Source organism: Ornithorhynchus anatinus, chromosome 17 (genome assembly GCF_004115215.2).
Source record: "Ornithorhynchus anatinus isolate Pmale09 chromosome 17, mOrnAna1.pri.v4, whole genome shotgun sequence".
Taxonomy (NCBI): domain Eukaryota; kingdom Metazoa; phylum Chordata; class Mammalia; order Monotremata; family Ornithorhynchidae; genus Ornithorhynchus; species Ornithorhynchus anatinus.
The window spans coordinates 33,576,016-33,593,104 of record NC_041744.1 but is presented as its reverse complement, the minus strand read 5'-3'; the positions used below and the strand labels follow the sequence as shown (position 1 = coordinate 33,593,104).

Here is a 17,089-nt window from a genome sequence, read left to right as displayed (position 1 = left end):
ACTCATTCGTTCAAGTTCGCATTTATTCATTCGTTCGGTTGTTATCTAGTGAGCGCCTACCTTGTGCAGAGCACTGTTAGAAGCGCTAGTACAGTAGAGCAATAACGAGAGACGGTCCCTGCCCACAGCGAGCTCACGGTCTAGAGCTTTTCTGGTTCCTTCTCAAAGTGAAATTGCTGCTTTATAATTCTGTATAATTATATTCTGATGATATGATGTTTATTCTTCCATTAGAGATTGCGTTATTACCTAAAATCACCACTCCCGGTGATCTGCGTTTAGCACTGAGTACGGTATGAAGATGGTGATGTGGGTGGAGTACGGGAGAGCTCTCTGAGATCGCCCAAAGCCGGAGACCCGCTTACCACTCCCCTTGGACCGCCCCCCCAGTTCCTCCTTTGTGGGTGTCGGGAGCGTGACCGGTGACTTTCTTGCCTCCCCTCCCTCATCGACCACCCCGTCCCCCGCGGGACACCCCTGTGTCCCCCCCATACTGCACCGTGTGGTTTCTGACAAGCAGGTTTGAATCCTTTTCCTCATTTTCCCGTTCCCGAGGCAATGTCAGGAAGTCTCTCATCTGGACTCCTGTTTACGTGCTCTGCACTCAATAAGCACTCAATAAATACGATTACCACTATCGGAGGAGTCTTTTTTACCGTATGATTCATATGTGGTTTGTCAGGATAATAGCAACTGTGTTTACAAGCCCTCTTTTCCTGTCAGTGGACTTTTGGGCTACTGTCATTTTTTCAAATCCTTTGGGTGTATTTTATTATGTCCCTTGCAGGGGGGAAAGCTTCCTACTTATGTCATAGGAAAAACGCAACAAATTGCCTATTTTTAATTAGTGTATTATTCAGAACATTAAAAAGTCTTTCTCTTCCAGACCGTGTTGGTTGTTTTTGCTGCGTTGCCATGTTTTGTTTTGTTTTTTTTAAAACAGTCATATCCCTGGGGTTTTAGTTCCACTTTAGGGTGTTGATCTATTAATAAGTCTTACAGAGAAGAAACTTCTCTTGCTGTAACAGTGATTGTTCCCCGAAGGGGCTCGTTAACCTAGACCTGTGTTAGAATTAAGTTATACGTTTTATGTATGACATCCTCATGGTTTGTCAGACCGAGAAAAACCCTGAGTTTAATTGCTATCGCTTCTTTAGCTTAGATTTCCCAAGTGGAGAAGTGGCGTGGCCTAGAAGCCAGACGCAGACCTGGGAGCCAGAAGGACCTGGGTTCTAATCCCAGCTCCACCACTTGTCTGCCATGTGACCCTGGGCAAGTCTCTTGACCTCTCTGGTCCATAGGTCCCTCATCTCTAAAGTGGGGATTAAGACTGTGAGCTCCAGTGGGGCCCGGGACCGTGTCCAACCTGATTCGCTTGCATCTCCCCCAGTGCTTAGAACAGTTCCTGGCACATGGTAAGCGCTTAAATACCGTCAAAAATGCGCTTTGTACACCAAGCGGCTGTTTAATAACTGCTACTTCTATCATCGCACCCACCCGGAGAGTCTTCACGAGGGGAGATCCTACAACGTGTCACGCCCTTACAACCGTCAGAACGTTTCTCTTCACGTCCAGCTCCGATCCCAATTGTTGAAATTTAAATTCCGTTCCCCAGAGGGTTAAAAACGCTTGGGAAAATTTTAAATGCCTGGTGAACGTTACACTGTTGCTCAGTTTTTTACTTTATAAATTAAATCGTCCCGTTTCCTTTAAATATTAAATCCAGCAACGTTTTATTTTTATTGCACATCCCTGTTCGCTCCGGGTTTTCCATAGTTCTGAAGCTGGGGATCTCTCAGTCAATCGTAAAAAGGCCCAAATGCCAAAAAATAGACCCACGCAGAGAATGGTTACCTTGACCTTGAGGTAAACTCTCCGCTACGCCTCTGCGTCTCCGGAATAATTTATTTTAAGCTATCATCCGGGGACAGAGTGACCCACATTTCTGTTGTGAAGACTTCCCTATAAGACTCTGTGCTTTTTTTTTCTCTCTTAGGTTACAGCATTCTCTCCTAGATTGGAAACTTTGCCTAAAGTATGTTAAAAAAAAAAAAGGGGAGCTTTGCAAGTTTGATCTGTGCGGTGCTATAACCAGATTGTCTGGCTTGGCACTCTCCCTCCGCTCTCAATTCCTTCACCTCTAGCGCCGGTTTCTTCCCTTTGCTGCTGCTATCTCTTTCTCCTCCTCCTCCTCCCTCGTGCTGCAGCTGCCAGAGACTAGGTCCCGAGATTGGTGTGGACAAGCAGGGGGGACAAGAGAAAGGGAGAGTGACCCCGAGAGAAGCAGCGTGGCCCGGTGGAAAGATCCCGGGGCTGGGCGTCAGAGGACCTGGACTCTGCCGCTTGCCTGTTGTGGGACCTTGAGCAAGTCACTTCAGTCGTCAGTCTCCTCGTCCGTAAAATGGGGATCCGTCCCTCCTACTTAGACCCGCGGGCCTTGTGTGGGACAGGGACTGACTCTTCCAACTTGCTCTCCGTGGGCAGAGAATGTGTCCGTCAACTCTGTCCTACTCTCCCAAGCCCTTAGTTCGGTGCTCTGCACAAAGGAAGCGCTCGATAATTACCGCTGATTGATTAACCTGTCTCTACCCCACACTTAGTACAGAGTAAGCAACTACCAGATACCACAGTGATGATGATGATGATGATGCACCGCCATCTTTTAGGGGAGGATTGGCATCCTGGGCCTCAACTTCCCGGACGTGTACCGAGCCTCCGTCGTTTCCCCAGGAGACAGACAGTACGGCTTAGGTGGCCTCGATGTGTACAGACCTCTTCTCTAGCGTCACTCTAGCTCGGTTCATTTCAGTACTGCGCTTTGCTTCACTTCTTTTAAAGCCCGCGAACGTTGCCGACTACTATTTAACCAAAATAATGTTCCCCTGACAAACCTGACCGTTTTTCTCCACTGCCGGACATTCTCCTCCTCCCTCGGAGCCTGTGTCCTTCCTGCAATCGCCCGGTCAAAGACGGAACCGACCTTCGTTGGCATCAGGAGCCGAGCCTGAGTCTGTTCTTTTCTCTCAGTTTCTCTGTGTATTTCTATCTTTCCAGTGGCAAAAGGAGGTAAGAAATAAGAACTCCTCCACACCCTGGAGAAGGAAAAGGGATTTCTCTGGGTGTGTCTTCCCTTCTGAAAGATCACCAGACAGGTGAGATTCACAGGTGTTTCGTATCAAGCTTTTTTTTTTCTTTAACTAGCCATGTGGAAGTTTCTTAGCATTTTACTTCTCTCCTGAAAACCTACCAGACAGGTGAGATACAGAAGTGTCATGTATAGCAGCTTTTTGTGTCTTTTTCTAGACGTGTGGAACTTTCTTAGCACTTTATTTCTATGTGGTTGGGGATTGTATCTTGAAATCTGGGTCACCTTTTAGGTTCAAAACTCCTTTCAAGGTCAGGTAAAATGTGGCGGTAATTTTCAGAATTTAGAATGCCGGCAGCATGGCGTAGTGTGAAGAGTCAGAGGACCTGGATCTTAATCCTCACTCCTTCTCCTCCCTTCTGTGCGACGGTGGGCAAGTCACTTAACTTCTCTGTGCCTCAGTCACCTCGTCTGTAAAATGGGGATTAAATGCCTATTCTCTCTCTCCCTTAGATGGTGAGCCTTATATGGGAGAGAGACTGTGTCCAATCTGCTTATAATCGATCATATTTACAGGTGCTTACCGGGTGCAGAGTACTGTGCTAAACTCTTGGACGAGCACAGCATAACAGAGTTGGTAGACACGTTCTCATATTGTATTTACCCCAGCGCTTCACAAATACCATAATTAGTATCTAGTAAGAAACAGGAATAAGGTCTTGGTGCTCAGTAAAATAATCACTGACTTGCTAGTAAATTTGCAATTAAAATACCAAGAGCCTTGGTCTAATAGTTTTGAGAGGTTGGACGGTACTGCAAGATGAAGAAATTTCTATCTGAAAGGCAAATGAAGTGTGCAAAGGTAATAATTTTTTTTATGGTATTTGTTAAGCATTTGCTATGTGCCAGGCACCGTTTTAAAGGCTGGGGTAGGTAGAAGTTAATCAGATTGGACACAGTCCATGTCCCATATGGGACTCGCAATCATAATCCCCATTTTGCAGATGAAGGAATTGAGGCACAGAGAAGCCAAGTGATTTATCCAAAGTCACACAGAAGACAAGTGGTTGAGCTGGGATTAGAACCCAGGTCCTTCTGACTCCCTGGCCTGGGTTCTATCTACTAGGTAACACTGCTTCTCTAACTGTTTCTTTCATCCTTATATTGGCTTATCGAGTAGTGGAGTGGGATTCTGATGGTGGAAATTGAGGGAGAGAGAGAGCATAGAGCAAACCACTTTCAAGCCGATGACAAGCTTGTCCCATATCTCTTCATTGACTGCCCTTTGGGACTTTCTTACTGTCAGTAAAAATTGGACTCATTCCAACCCAAATTAATACGTTAAATGCTTGCCAGTGTGATTTACCAGGTTGTTTCCTGTTTGAAAATGAGATAGAAATTCAAGTTTGAGAGCTAAACCAAAGCTCTGTAATGATGCAAACTTTTCAGTGAGTGTTTTGGACTTCAGTTTGCTCAGAGGAAAGGCAGCGTGCATAGAAATCTCTTTTCCCATTAGCCCTCTTTGAATCTTTTAAGTGCGTTTTGAGGTGATGTGGTATGAGGTAGTGTAACATAAATCCAATGGGTTATGCAAACCAGTGTGTTTAAAAATCCTTCAAGGTTAGTAGTCAGATGCGAAAAGAGAAGTGAGTTTTTCCCTGAGGCGTTTGATGTTGTACGTGAGTGAACATCTCTAGGGTCTCAAGAAAGAAGTGAGATAATCGGTCAAGACAATACAATTCTCGCTTTTTAAGATCCAGAGATGCCGTTGACTGGAAATTGCATTTTGAAAATGTCTCCTTCCAGGAGTGAACTGACAAGTAGTGAGGCCTCCTCAATCCTTTGTCGTTTGAATTAAGTTGAATCTTTGCTTCAGGTTTAGTTTATTCTCGAAATCTGCTGCCTGACACGTTCTGTGATCATACTTTGATGTGAGTCTATTCTGGAAATCTCTGTTCAAACTGTATGAAATTCCAATATCGGGTACTCCATGAGTGGATGTAGCAGTGTCAAGGATCTGGCTTCTCTCCCAAAACTACAGCGTAGTGTCATTTTATTGAGCAGTTTCATTTCCCTCAACCTCTTTTTCAGTTAACAGAGGATGTTTTATCTTGATCATAGTAGTCCTGGGGCCGTGGCATGTGAGTTTAGGCCACGACTCCGAAGTTCCCCCCAAAATCCAAATACATCTCCTTTTTGTTGCCGTCGCTCGAAGGCAAAACCGTGTCGTCAAATAGCCGTGACGGTGATTTCAGGTAAATAATTCTGGGGGCCCAGGTTATGGGGGAGAAGACATTTCAGTGACTCTTCCTTCCCCACCCTTCTGGCTCAGGATGAGGTGAGGGGAGCGGAACGTAGCCTTGGTACTTGACCTGTTGCTTCCCCTCTCTCTCTCCGTTCTCTCACAAGAGGAGTGGAGCCTGACGGGGAGATTTTTCAGTGCACGAGGGGAAGCCGGAATTGGCTTGTGGTTGCCCTTGGCCAGCCCTTGGCGGGGACTGTATTTTCCTGTGTCTCTCTCGATGCCTCCTCTCCCCACCTCTGGGTGGAAGAGAGCTTTTATGGCCTTTAGACTTCCTAGGCTAGTGGAAACCGAGACTCAGGTAAACGTGAGAGGTGGCTTGTCGGTCCACCGTACTGCGGTCTTCTTCACCCCTGCCCCGAGATGGCTTGTGAAACAGGCCAAGCGGCTAAAACGAAAGTGAGCAGAGAGAATGCCTTTGGAACCGACTGCCGGTCTCCCCACAACCTCATCTGATCTTAGGCCATGTCTTCCCTTCTCCCCTCGCAACTTGTCCCATCCATTCTCACTTTCTGCCATCTTCCCGCCCGACTTAGTTCGGGGCCATTCCCCGCTCCGGGCTTCCCCCCGTCCAGACCCAGCCCACTGGTGCCCTGCGGCTGGACCGGCACTCTCATGGATTGCTATGTCATCGCCTCTGCAAATATGGAGATATTTGCCCTCACCGCCACTTCTGTGGGTAAACGTAGCAGCAGAGGCCGACTCAGGAACGATGGCTCGAGGGGTCTGTGAAGGCGAAGAGACGGAGGAAGGCCGCCGGGAGAGGCCTGGGACCCAGCAGGGAGAAGACCGGGAGTGGGCCGAACCTCAACAGCTGCTGCCGTCGCCACTGAGGTGGGCTGTCAGTCAGCCCTGACTACAGCCATCTCTTTGTAGCGGGGAAGCAGTAAACGAGTCTACATCCTAAGCAGAATCGTTGAAGACAGGTCCCACGGAAATCGGAAGCCTAAATTGCCGAGGCAGCCTCATTGAGCCTCAGGGTCGGGCGGAGGCATTGGTGAGGGGCCCAGTGTGTGCCCGAGGAGAGGTGATAGGATCTGGAGACAGGCTTGGCAGCCTGGTATATCCCCTTGGGGGCTCGATGACAGTACCCAGGGTGCCGAGGCAGTTTCTCAGAGACGCCCCTCTTCCCGCAATGTAAGAGATTGCCCGGCCCTGGCCGGATGATCTGTGTTCCCCACCCTCGGAGGCTGCCGTGACTCTCAGACGTACCCAGGGAACTGGGATGCTAGGGAGCAGCCGGGGCCAGTCGGTCAGCCATATTTATTGAGCTCTTTGTGTTCAGAGCACACTTGGGAGAGTACGGTGGAACAGTATGACAGACGCATTCCCTGCCCACAACTAGCTCACAGTCTAGAGGGGGAGACAGACGTTAATATAAATCAATAAATGACAGATATGGACACAAGTGCTGTGGGGCTGGAAGGGGGGATGAATAAAGGGAGCGAGTCAGGGTGACGCAGAAGGGAGCTGGAGAAGAGGAAAGGAGGGCTTAGGGAAGGTCTCTTGGAGGAAATTTGCCTTCAGGAAGACTTTGAAGTTAGGGAGAGTCATTGTCAGAGATGAGGAAGGAGGGCGTTCCGGGCCGGAGGCAGGATGTGGACGAGTGGTCGTCGGCGAGATAGATGAGATGGAGTACAGTGATATTAGAGGTTGGCATTAGAGGAATGAAATGTGCGGACTGGGTCGTGGTGGGAGGGTAGTGAGGCGAGGTAGGAGGGGCCGAGGCGACGAAATGCTTTAAAGCTAAAGGCGAGGCGTTTCTGGCTATAGAGGCTTAGGTCAGGCCGGAGCTGCATAGGAGAAGGGGAACAGCAAGGTGCTGCAGCTAGACTGGCCAAAAACCAGAGAATCAGATTGGGTTGTGGTGTTTGAGGTCAATCGATCAATTATTGAGCACTGACTGTGTGCAGAGTACTGTACTATGCGCTTGGAAGAGTTCGGCACAACAGAGTTGGGAGAAACGATAGTCTGGGGCCAACCGGGAGTTTACAGATCAAGATGGGAAGACAGACATTCAAGAAAAGTGTGGCTGGGTACAAAAGTTCCAGGGGGCTGAGGCGGAGGAGAATGTCAAGTGCTTCAAGGGTACTGGTCATGTGCCAAGACCCAGCGTGGGTGAAGGTAGTTCTGGGGCCTGAAATAAAGAGCATTTGACCCCGGAGGAAAGAAAGCTCCGAGAAAACCGTCACCTCCCTCACGTGGGACTCGGAAAGCATTTAGTAGAAGCTCTCTGTAAAATGTCGGCAATCCCAGCAAAGACTAGGTTACGGGTATCCAGATAGGGAGAAGGTGAGCGGGGAGAGGAGTTGCGAAAAGCCCCTGCGGTTTCCCAGAGTTACCGTCAGCCCCCTGCTCTGGCCACCGGAACGACTGGTGACCAGAACCAGACCAGCGTAGTGGCCTAGTGGAAAGGGCACGGGCCTGGGAGTCAGAGGAACTTGGTTCCAATCCCAGCTCTGCCGCTTGTCTGCCGTGTGACCTTGGACAAGTCACCTCACTTCTCTGGGCCTCAGTTACCCCATCTGTCAAATGGGTATTAAGGCTATAGCCCTATATGGGGCAGGGACTGTGTCCATCCTGATGATCTTGTATCTATCCCGGTGTTTAATACGGTGTCGGGCACATAGTAAGCACTCGATAACTACCACAAAAAAATTATACAAAAAACAAAAATCAGTCCTACTGAAGAATGCAGCTCCACTCCCGGTAACAAAGTGGGGACTTGGAAGTCCCCAACTCCAGAATTTTTAGTAGAGGCTTAATTTTTTTATAGCAGATTGAGATGACTACGGATATTTGGTTTTAGTACACTTGCCTTGTCTGATCATTCTATTGCCAAAAGAAAAGGAATTAAATCTGAAATTAGTAAAGGGGAGTAATTTTTCCACGTGATCGAGGAGGACTCATCTCTCCACCGTATCAGTATTTGGGGATATTACTTGGGCTGATATTCAGAACTCAAAGTTGGACTTTCAAAGCCCACTAGAAGGCTAGGGCTATATATTAGACATGTTTTTGAGTTGCACAGAACCTTAGAATGGAAGTTAGCCTAAGACGGAGGAATGGTCACGGCTAACAGGTGGAGAGAAGTGGAGCGGGAAATTCTGTTAAAAGAGAAATTAAGACTGGGAAAAGACTGACTTCATTCAGTCCTGCTTACTGAGTGCTTACTGTGTGCAGAGCACTGTACTTAAGCGCTGGGAAAGTACAATTCAGCAATGAAGAGAGAGATTCCTGCCCACAGTGGGCTTACATTATGGCTAGCCCACTCCTCTCCAAAGTTGCCCTGTACTCACTCCCTTCCTGGGCCGTGAAGGGAAAGATATCGATGGCGTGCCCCGGAGTTTCCGCCAGCCAAACGGACCTCCTCACCGTGGCGTTGTAGTAGATCAGTGTAGTTCCTTAAGTGCGGGGTGAACCGAAATCTATAATCCTACAGACCCATCCCACTCTGATTTGAATTTGTGCCGTGTCAACTTCCGTCCTGTATTTACTATTTATCTGTTGTGTATCCAGGAGGCAACCCAAAGTTATATTGAGGAATGTCTTGAGGACGGAATTAGGACGACAGTACATAAAGACACTTCCTAGGACTGATGCTAATTTATCTGATGCTGACAAGTTGCAGTCAGAGCTTCTGCCTTCATCATCTGTTGACCGCCTAGAGAGAGATCACAAATTAAATCCTCTTCACCAAAACCTTAATTTATCCGAAAGGTATGTTGTTCAGTATTGATTTTGTTCAACTTACCGTTTCTGAAATGATAGACTTTCAGGCCTTGAAGTAAGGTTGCTTGAAACTGTTTCTCCTCAGAAAGCTTCCTTGTAGATGGTACCTGTTTTTCGGGTTCTCTCATTCGTAGGCATTTCACTCAGAAAATGGTTGCATAAGTCAGACCCTTAATCATCTTTAATTTTCTTCTTAGCTTGGATTTATGTGGTATTTTAAGAGAAAGTAGTCATGAACTTTTACCTGCAGGCTGGCCATGGGAACATGCAGCTCTAATTGGGGGAAAAAATGATGGATTCATATGAGTTTTTCTTTTTTAATGAGAGTTTTTCTTTTTTAATGATTCAAAACCATCTGTGATGAAGTTACCAGCAAATTCTGATCAGTGAGAGAAAAGAAGCAAACTTCAGGGACTTGATCCTCTGAACCCCTTCAAATCAAGAAGGAAAATTAGAGTTTAGAAGCATGGAATTTCTTTCCCAGGTGACCCCTGAGAACTGGAATTCACACTTTGACCGAGAGAGTGAGACCTAGTCCTGAGACAAAACTGAAACCCCGAAAGAACTGACAGGGTCCTAAAGCTGACTTTTTTTACCCAGTCCAAGAAAAGCAGCAGGCAGATAAAAGTAAATTTACTAATAAGCTTTATCCCTGCTGTAATATCATTAACTGGCTGTACATTCTTTCTCCAAGAATATCATTGTCTTCTTAAGTTAGATTGTGAGCTCTCCAGTAGTTAAGGGGCTATGTCTAAATCTCATCTGTGTTTTCTCTCCCAGAGTTTAGTACAGTGCTCTGCACACCGAAAGCGCTTAATAAATACTCTTAGTACAGCTTACATACCCTTAGAATCTTGTTGGGTTTTGGCCGGTACTCAACAGATATTAATTTGATTTGGTACCGACTGAGACAAAGGAGCTATTATGCCCTGCTCTCTGCTTTGATTGTATGGATTGTGTTCAGCTTTCCTGTTTTTGCTTGAGTTTGGATTCTCCGTTTTGTTTGTCCAGTGCTTATCTTCTTCTCTGCTTTTCTGCTTTGTTTGGTAATTACACTGTGATCATCATCTTTGATTTTTCCCTGACAAGCAGGAGGAAGTTTTGAGTGCTCAATCAAGGTTTTTCCCCCAAAGGAAGTTATTTTTTGAGGCCTTAGAAACTGGAGCCCAATACAGCTCTCTCTTTTTTTTTCTCCCAGATATTCCACATCTAGGGTGAGGGAAAGGATTTAATTTCTTCATTTTAGCACAGTGAATGAAACTTTCAACTTTCTCTTTCTCTGCAGAGATCAAGTGGACTGGATATTACTGTTATTATTATTATTGTACTTGTCAAGTGTTTACTGTGTGCTAAGCACTGTACTACGTGCTGGAATAAATACAAGATAGGTTGGTCACAGTTCCTGTTCCACATGGAGCTCCCAGTTTCAGAAGAAGTTGATTATTCTTTTACTTTCTCATTCTAAGATTGCAAGACAAAAGGGAAGAATGATTCTCTCGACAGTTCTATATTTTTTAAAAAAATATTTTACGATGTATATTAAGTGCTGTGTGCCAGGCACCATTCTGAACGCCGGGGTAGAAATAAGCTAACCGGTCCCTAAACCCACTTGGAGCTCACAGTCTGAATCTCCATTTAACAGATGAGGTAACCGAGGCACAGAGAAGTTAAGTGTCGTGCCCAAGGTCACACAGCAGAAAAGTAGTGGAGCTGGGATTAGAGTCCAAGTCCTTCTGACTCCACAGCCCGTGCTCTATCCTCTAGGCCATGCTGCTTCTCTGTATCATAGAATTCAAAGCTTTTTCTTTTCCACGGAGCTGAAGTCTTGAAAGGTGTAACTTTTTTGTCACGATTGTGCCAGAGAAGACAGCTTGAGGACTTTCCGACATCTCTGCAAGATAGCTTCTTTCAGTCACGGTTTTCTTCGGTCTTCTTGAATGTCTACAGTAGGTGGTGCTAGGGTAACGTATGCTGTGAATTTGCTGCATTGGTTTCGTTTCTTGTATTTCACAAATTGTTTCTAAATATTTCCTTTCCCAGCCTCTGGATACTGCTGCTGGCCCTGTTTTCTGAGTCTGATTCATTTCTTGCCATTAACTCCTTGAATTTTCCTGAAAATAGGTTCCAGTGTGCACTGTGACTAACCCATGCTCTGTTATGCTGAGTTCTGATGTCAATCAATCAATGGCATTTATTAAGCACTTACTATGTGCAGAGCACTGTACTAAAGAGCTTGGGAGAGTCCAGTACAACAGAATTAGCAGACACGCTCCATGCCCGTAACGAGCTTATTTTTTACTTTCCGTTAGCTTTAAGGTGCGTCGATCAGAATTCTGAGTAATATTATAACTGTAATAGCTTTTTGTGCTTTGCTGTTTGATTATATCTGTAGAATATTTAAAGATATTTTTTCTCGCGTGAAAGTATACTAACCGCAGACATCGGTTTGACCACCTATTTGTGCATTTTCACAATATATTAGAAAATCTATAAGACTTTAGTTTTAAAAAATCTCCAATAGCATCATTTTCTCATGAAAGTTGTTTTAAACAATTTTGAAATGAAATTCAAGCTTGTGCCATGCCAACCGTGAATATTTGTTTTCAGAGAGTGAATCTTGGCTTGACTGCCAGGGAAGTAAGATGCTAAAACCCCATTTCAGAACTTGATTGTCCCCAAATGCATAATCAGTTCTTAAAGCGAAGGATCCCTGACACTTGATTTGCCCAGAGATGGATGACCTGGGCGGCATTGTCTTTGGCAGTGGTGAACTTGGAGAGGGTGGTCCCGGCTTCTCAGATTTTTGTTGGTTTGTTTTGAGGAAATTGCTTCATACAATTTTTCCCACAGACCAGCTGCCCCAGGTATAATATATGGGGGAAACTTACAAGAAGAGGCTACATCCCTATCGCTCTCTCTCTATCTTTCATCTTCTCTCTCCTTTCCCTTTTCTCCTCGTCTCTCCTCTCTTTCTTCTCTCTCTCTTTCTCTCTTTCTCCTCTCCCCTCTCTTTTCTCTCAGTCGTCGTATTTATGGAACACTTACTGTGTGCAAAGCATATATTAAGCACTTGGGAGGGTTCAACGTAATGAACAGGTAGATTCCCTGCCCACAATTTCTTTCTCCTCTCACCTCTCTCTCCCTACCCCTTCTCTCTTTCTCTGCGCTCATTCATTCAATCAGTCGTATTTATTGAGCACTTACGTTGTGCAAAGCACTGTACTAAGCACTTGGGAGAGTGCAACATAATAAACAGACACATTCCCTGCCCACAATGAGCAGAAACTTCTCCCGCCTCTCTCACCTCTTTTGCCCCCCTCTCGCCTCTCTCTCCTCCTCCCCTCCCCCTACCCGTCCGAGCTGAATTCACCACTGCCCTTGATGACAAAGTATGGGTTTGGTCAATCATACCCTCTTGTGATTCTAAATTAACATGTTTATTTAATCCCCGAATTCATTACTCTATTGTCGATTCTGAGAATTAATTTGCTACCTAATGTAGTTAATACTCCATTTACACTGTTTTTGATAATCATCAACTCAGTTTTTGAAGACTATCCAGTACTAGCCTGAGATGACATGACAGTTTATGAGAATCAGATTTCTTAAGGTACACGGATTTAACCAAAAGTGTATGACGACTTCAGTACTGTACTTGTTGTGTGTGTGTGTGTGACAGGCAACCCAGAATTGTATTGACGAATATCCTGAGAACGGAGGTAGGAAGAAAATGCATAAAGACCCTACCTATTGCTGAGGCTAATTTAGCTGATACTACCAACTTGCAATCAGATCAACTTTCCTCATCGCCTGTTGACAACTTAGAAACTTGTCAAAAACTCAGTTCTCCTCATCAGAGTCCTTTTTTGTCCAAAAGGTATGTTAAATGATACTTTCGATCAGCATAATCATCCTGCAAATGATACAGATGCTGCCTAGCGATCTCTAAAGAGCAAGCAAAAATGCTCTCTCTAGGTCTGTTAGAGAATCTGCTCGAAAATTGGCTAATTTGAGTTTCCAGTCACTAGGCAATAGATTCCTTTGAATTTGCTGAATGCTGACATCAGATGAACCAAACGGATTCTTTTCTCTAGTGGATCTGCTTTTTAACTTTAATTCCCCCGATTAGCTTCTAAAGCGGAGGGTTTGATTGTTACAGTTTATTTTCAGACTAAAGATACCATTGGGTCAACTTAATGAAGATCTTGTATGGTTTCCATTGATTCGGGCTACAGTTGGGTTTCCTGAAACCCAGCCATGGGATCACTCCACTACCATTTGGTGGGAAGCAATAGCCTCAGAGAACTCATCTTTCCCTGAGAGCTCCTAATCCTCTTTCACCATCCAGCGGAGAGTAATATTCAGAGCACAGCATTTGAGCTCTCAGGTCTGGTCAGGATGAAACTAGCAGCACTGGAAAGAAAGACCAGTTTGACTTAGAGAGAGAGAGAGAGCGTATCGTGTGTTTATTTCTGGAACCTTTGGTGGAGATCTCTGAAATATCAGACTGACCCCTCTCAGTTTCCTTTACAATAATGAACATCAACTGTAAAGCACTTCCCACCTCGTCGCTGGATGGCAGTCCCAAGCTAGCAGCCCAAACAGAGAAGCATCTCAAAACTGCCTCTCTGTTGCTACTGAATTTGGAAGCGAAGTAATAAAATGAAAGGAGTGCTTCAGGGAGCCTGAGGAAACTTTTTCTCCAAACTGTTTCTATCTGAAATCGTTGTAATTTGAAAGTCTGCAATAAGAACTAGATTTTGGTTCCAGGCAGCCTCTCATGTGAAACAGGTATAGTAACAGTATTTATTAAACACTTACTGTGTGCAGGGTACTCTACCAAATGTGGAGGTGGGGAAAGATGGAGCACAGCCATAATTTTACCTGATTGGCTCTTTCTGGCCCCCAGACTGCTTTCTCCAGGAGTTTCTGGGGGTTGGTTGCTGACAGGAGTTCCCTCTTACAGTTGAAGCTCACTGCAGAATTAAATTATCCAACACTGGAAAGTTAGGCAGTGTAACTTCAGTGAGCGCCCCAATGGGTTCCAGTAACCAGTGTTTATCACAGGGCTGACGGATGAGGCTTTCCCATGACAATCAGGTGGATTTTGCAGTGAACTAAAATTTTTTCTTCTCGAGGAAAAGTACAAAATTGGTGCCATACCGTTTTCCATCAGCTGAATTTAATGCCACTCAATATTAATTCCGTCCTTGGGTGAAGCCCACAGATACCTACACTTTTTAAATTTAATTTAATTTCTTTAATGTTACTTGCTAAGCACTTATTATGTGCCATGCACTGTTCTAAGTCCTGGGGTAGATGCAACGTAATCAGATTGAACACAGTCCTTGACCCACATGGGGCTCACAGTCTTAGTCCCCATTTTACATATAAGGGAACTGAGGCCCAGAGAATTGAAAATACTTGCCCAAGATCACACAGCAGACAAGGGGCAGAGCCAGGATAGAACCCAGGTCCTCTGACTCCCGGCCAGGGCTCTATTCACTTGGCCTTACTGCTTTGCAAAAGACTTGTCAGTATTTTATAAGAGCAACAGTGTTACTATTTGGGATTGATGGAAAACTTCTATAAACCTGCTGGGTAACTAACATGAAGTGTCAGTTCCAACTGCCAGATTAGAAATGAATTTATCCTTAAATATATTTCAGATTTTCAGTAGAGGGAGCCCAAAGTTTTCAGATGGAAATAGGGCTTTAAATTCACTTTGTTTTTTTATGTCAGGTGATAAGATGGGTTTTGCATCTTTATGGATCGGTTTTTAGGTTCTTGTAGTATGAGCCATTGATTCAGTTGGCTGCTGCAGAAAATACTGCTTGAACTTCCTAGACGTGTGTTGGCCTCCTCTTATCGGGAGACTTTTTTCCCTGCTTTAGATTTAAATAGAGCATGGCCTATTGAGAGGTAGCATGGTGTAGTAGAAAGAGTACAGCCCTGGGAGTCAGAAGGACCTGCGTTCTAATCCTGACTTTGCAGGCTGTGTTTGGCATCATAGCAGAGGTATGCCTCAGCGAGTTATCATCTATTAATCTGGGGACGCTACAGGCTATATTTTGTTAAAGTGAAGATTTCTTGTTAGCCAATTAATCTGAACAGGCTTTGTCCCTGATTAGTTGGAAAAACAAAGTCTTGCTCTTGACTTATTTTGTTTTTAATGGAATTTGTTAAGCACTTAATCTGTGCTTGGCACTGTTCTGGGCGCTGGGGTACATGCAAGATAATTAGGTTGGACACAGACTATGTCCCACATGGGGCTCATAGTCTTAATCCCTGTTTTACAGATGAGGTAATTGAAGCACAGAGAAGTTGTGATTTGCCTAAGGTCACACTGCAGACAAGAGGTGGAGCCAGGTTTAGAACCCGGGCCCAGGCTATATTCTCTAGGCCAAGCTGCTTCTCTCGTTCAGTAACTTAGATTGTTCGCTAACCAAACATCTTTTTCCCCTCCAGTTCATTTCAGGCTGTCCGGGTCATTTGGAAACTGAAGTTTGGTTATCGTGTAGCTTGTAAATGCCTGGAAAATATCATTTGTTATTGAGACAGTTCCTTTGAAAAGCTCAAAATCCACATTTGGTGTGCTAGGACCGGTAGAGCAATGAGAGGTAGAGTGGAGCAGAGTAATAATGATGTTGATTGTCCAGACACAGGAAAAGGTGGGGTGTGAACCTGTGCCTCTTCTGTGTTGGTGCTGTCTGTAACCAGGCCAGCCACCCCAAATATAGAGTGTGTCCCCTCCCCTGTCAACCTGCCTGTCCCCAAGATAAATGATAATTATGGGACTTGTGTTACTTGTTAAGCACTTTCTATGATGGGGGAGATACAAAGCATTCAGGTTGGACACGGTCCCTGTCCTACATGGGCTCCCACTCTTAATCCCCATTTTACAGATGTGGTAACTGAAGTCAAGAGAAGTGAAGTGACTTGCCCAAGGTCACACAGCAGACATGGGGTAGAGCCAGGGTTAGGACCCAGTCCTTCTGACTCCCGGGCCCGTGTTCCATCCACTGAGTCACGCTGCTTGTATCAAAGATTTTAGAGAAAGGTCTCTCATATCTCTGGGATACGCAATTCACCCCCATGACCCCCGCCCCCCGGCAAAATAAGATTTCTCATGATCTCAACTTTTGGACCACCAGAAGAATAAAAAGTTTGGCCAGAACAAAGGATGACAGCCTGAGGTGGTCCGTGCATCTTAGAAATGAAGGCACTGATTTATAACATCCAACATAGTTTCTAGGGCCACAGCTCTTTTCAGGTAGCCAGGCTGTTCTATTTCAGTTAGCCAAGGTGTTCTCAAGTCCAGTTTCCCGGGGGTTCCTGACTTTCTCTTTCATTGAATCTTTGTATCTTTTGCATCTATCAGTTTAGAAGCAGATTTGGAGCTGAGCTTGTCCAGGCAGGGCAGCGCAAGCTATTCAAAATGACTAGCGGCTAATGTCAATCAGTCAGGCAGTGGTACAGATTGAGTGTTTACTTTGTGCCCAACACTATACTAATCACTTGGGAGAGTGAGCTACAGCAGAGTTGGTAGACACGTTCTCTGCTCACCAGGAGCTTACTTACAGTCAAGAGGGGGAGACAGACAAAATATGTCATGTACATAAGTACGTTAAAGAAGGTGGGGGTCGAAGGTGGGGTGGATAGCAAATGCTTAAAGGATTCGGATCCAAGTGAAACCCGTTTTAAAGCAATTGAAAAGTATTATTAATCTACCTCCTACAAAACCCACATTTATTTCAGGACCTTCTCTTTCCCAGACGTGCAGCATCACTTTTATTTTCCTCTCATCATTTTTTTCTTAGAACTAGCTTCCTCCAAACATCCGAAACACTTTTAGAGAAATCTGATCCAAACCTTTGAATTAGTAATAATTATATGTAAAAGTTTTTCAAACAGAATATCACCAAATACATTTTTATAGTTCACTTTATAATGGTTTTTTTTTCTGCCAA

The 17,089-nt window shown here is 45.0% G+C and overlaps 1 protein-coding gene across 2 annotated transcripts in view; it reads left to right on the top strand.

The window, feature by feature from the left end:
• The window catches only part of SENP7 (SUMO specific peptidase 7), a 59,879-nt gene that overhangs the window by 6,370 nt on the left and 36,420 nt on the right, over positions 1-17,089 (top strand). The window contains exons 4-6 of one of the 2 annotated variants that reach the window (XM_007657336.3): positions 3,055-3,152; positions 8,907-9,107; positions 12,799-12,996. In XM_007657336.3, the coding sequence (XP_007655526.1) occupies positions 3,055-3,152; positions 8,907-9,107; positions 12,799-12,996 (497 nt within the window). The remainder of the gene's footprint in view (positions 1-3,054; positions 3,153-8,906; positions 9,108-12,798; positions 12,997-17,089) is intronic. The other variant, XM_039914473.1, reaches the window with a different exon arrangement.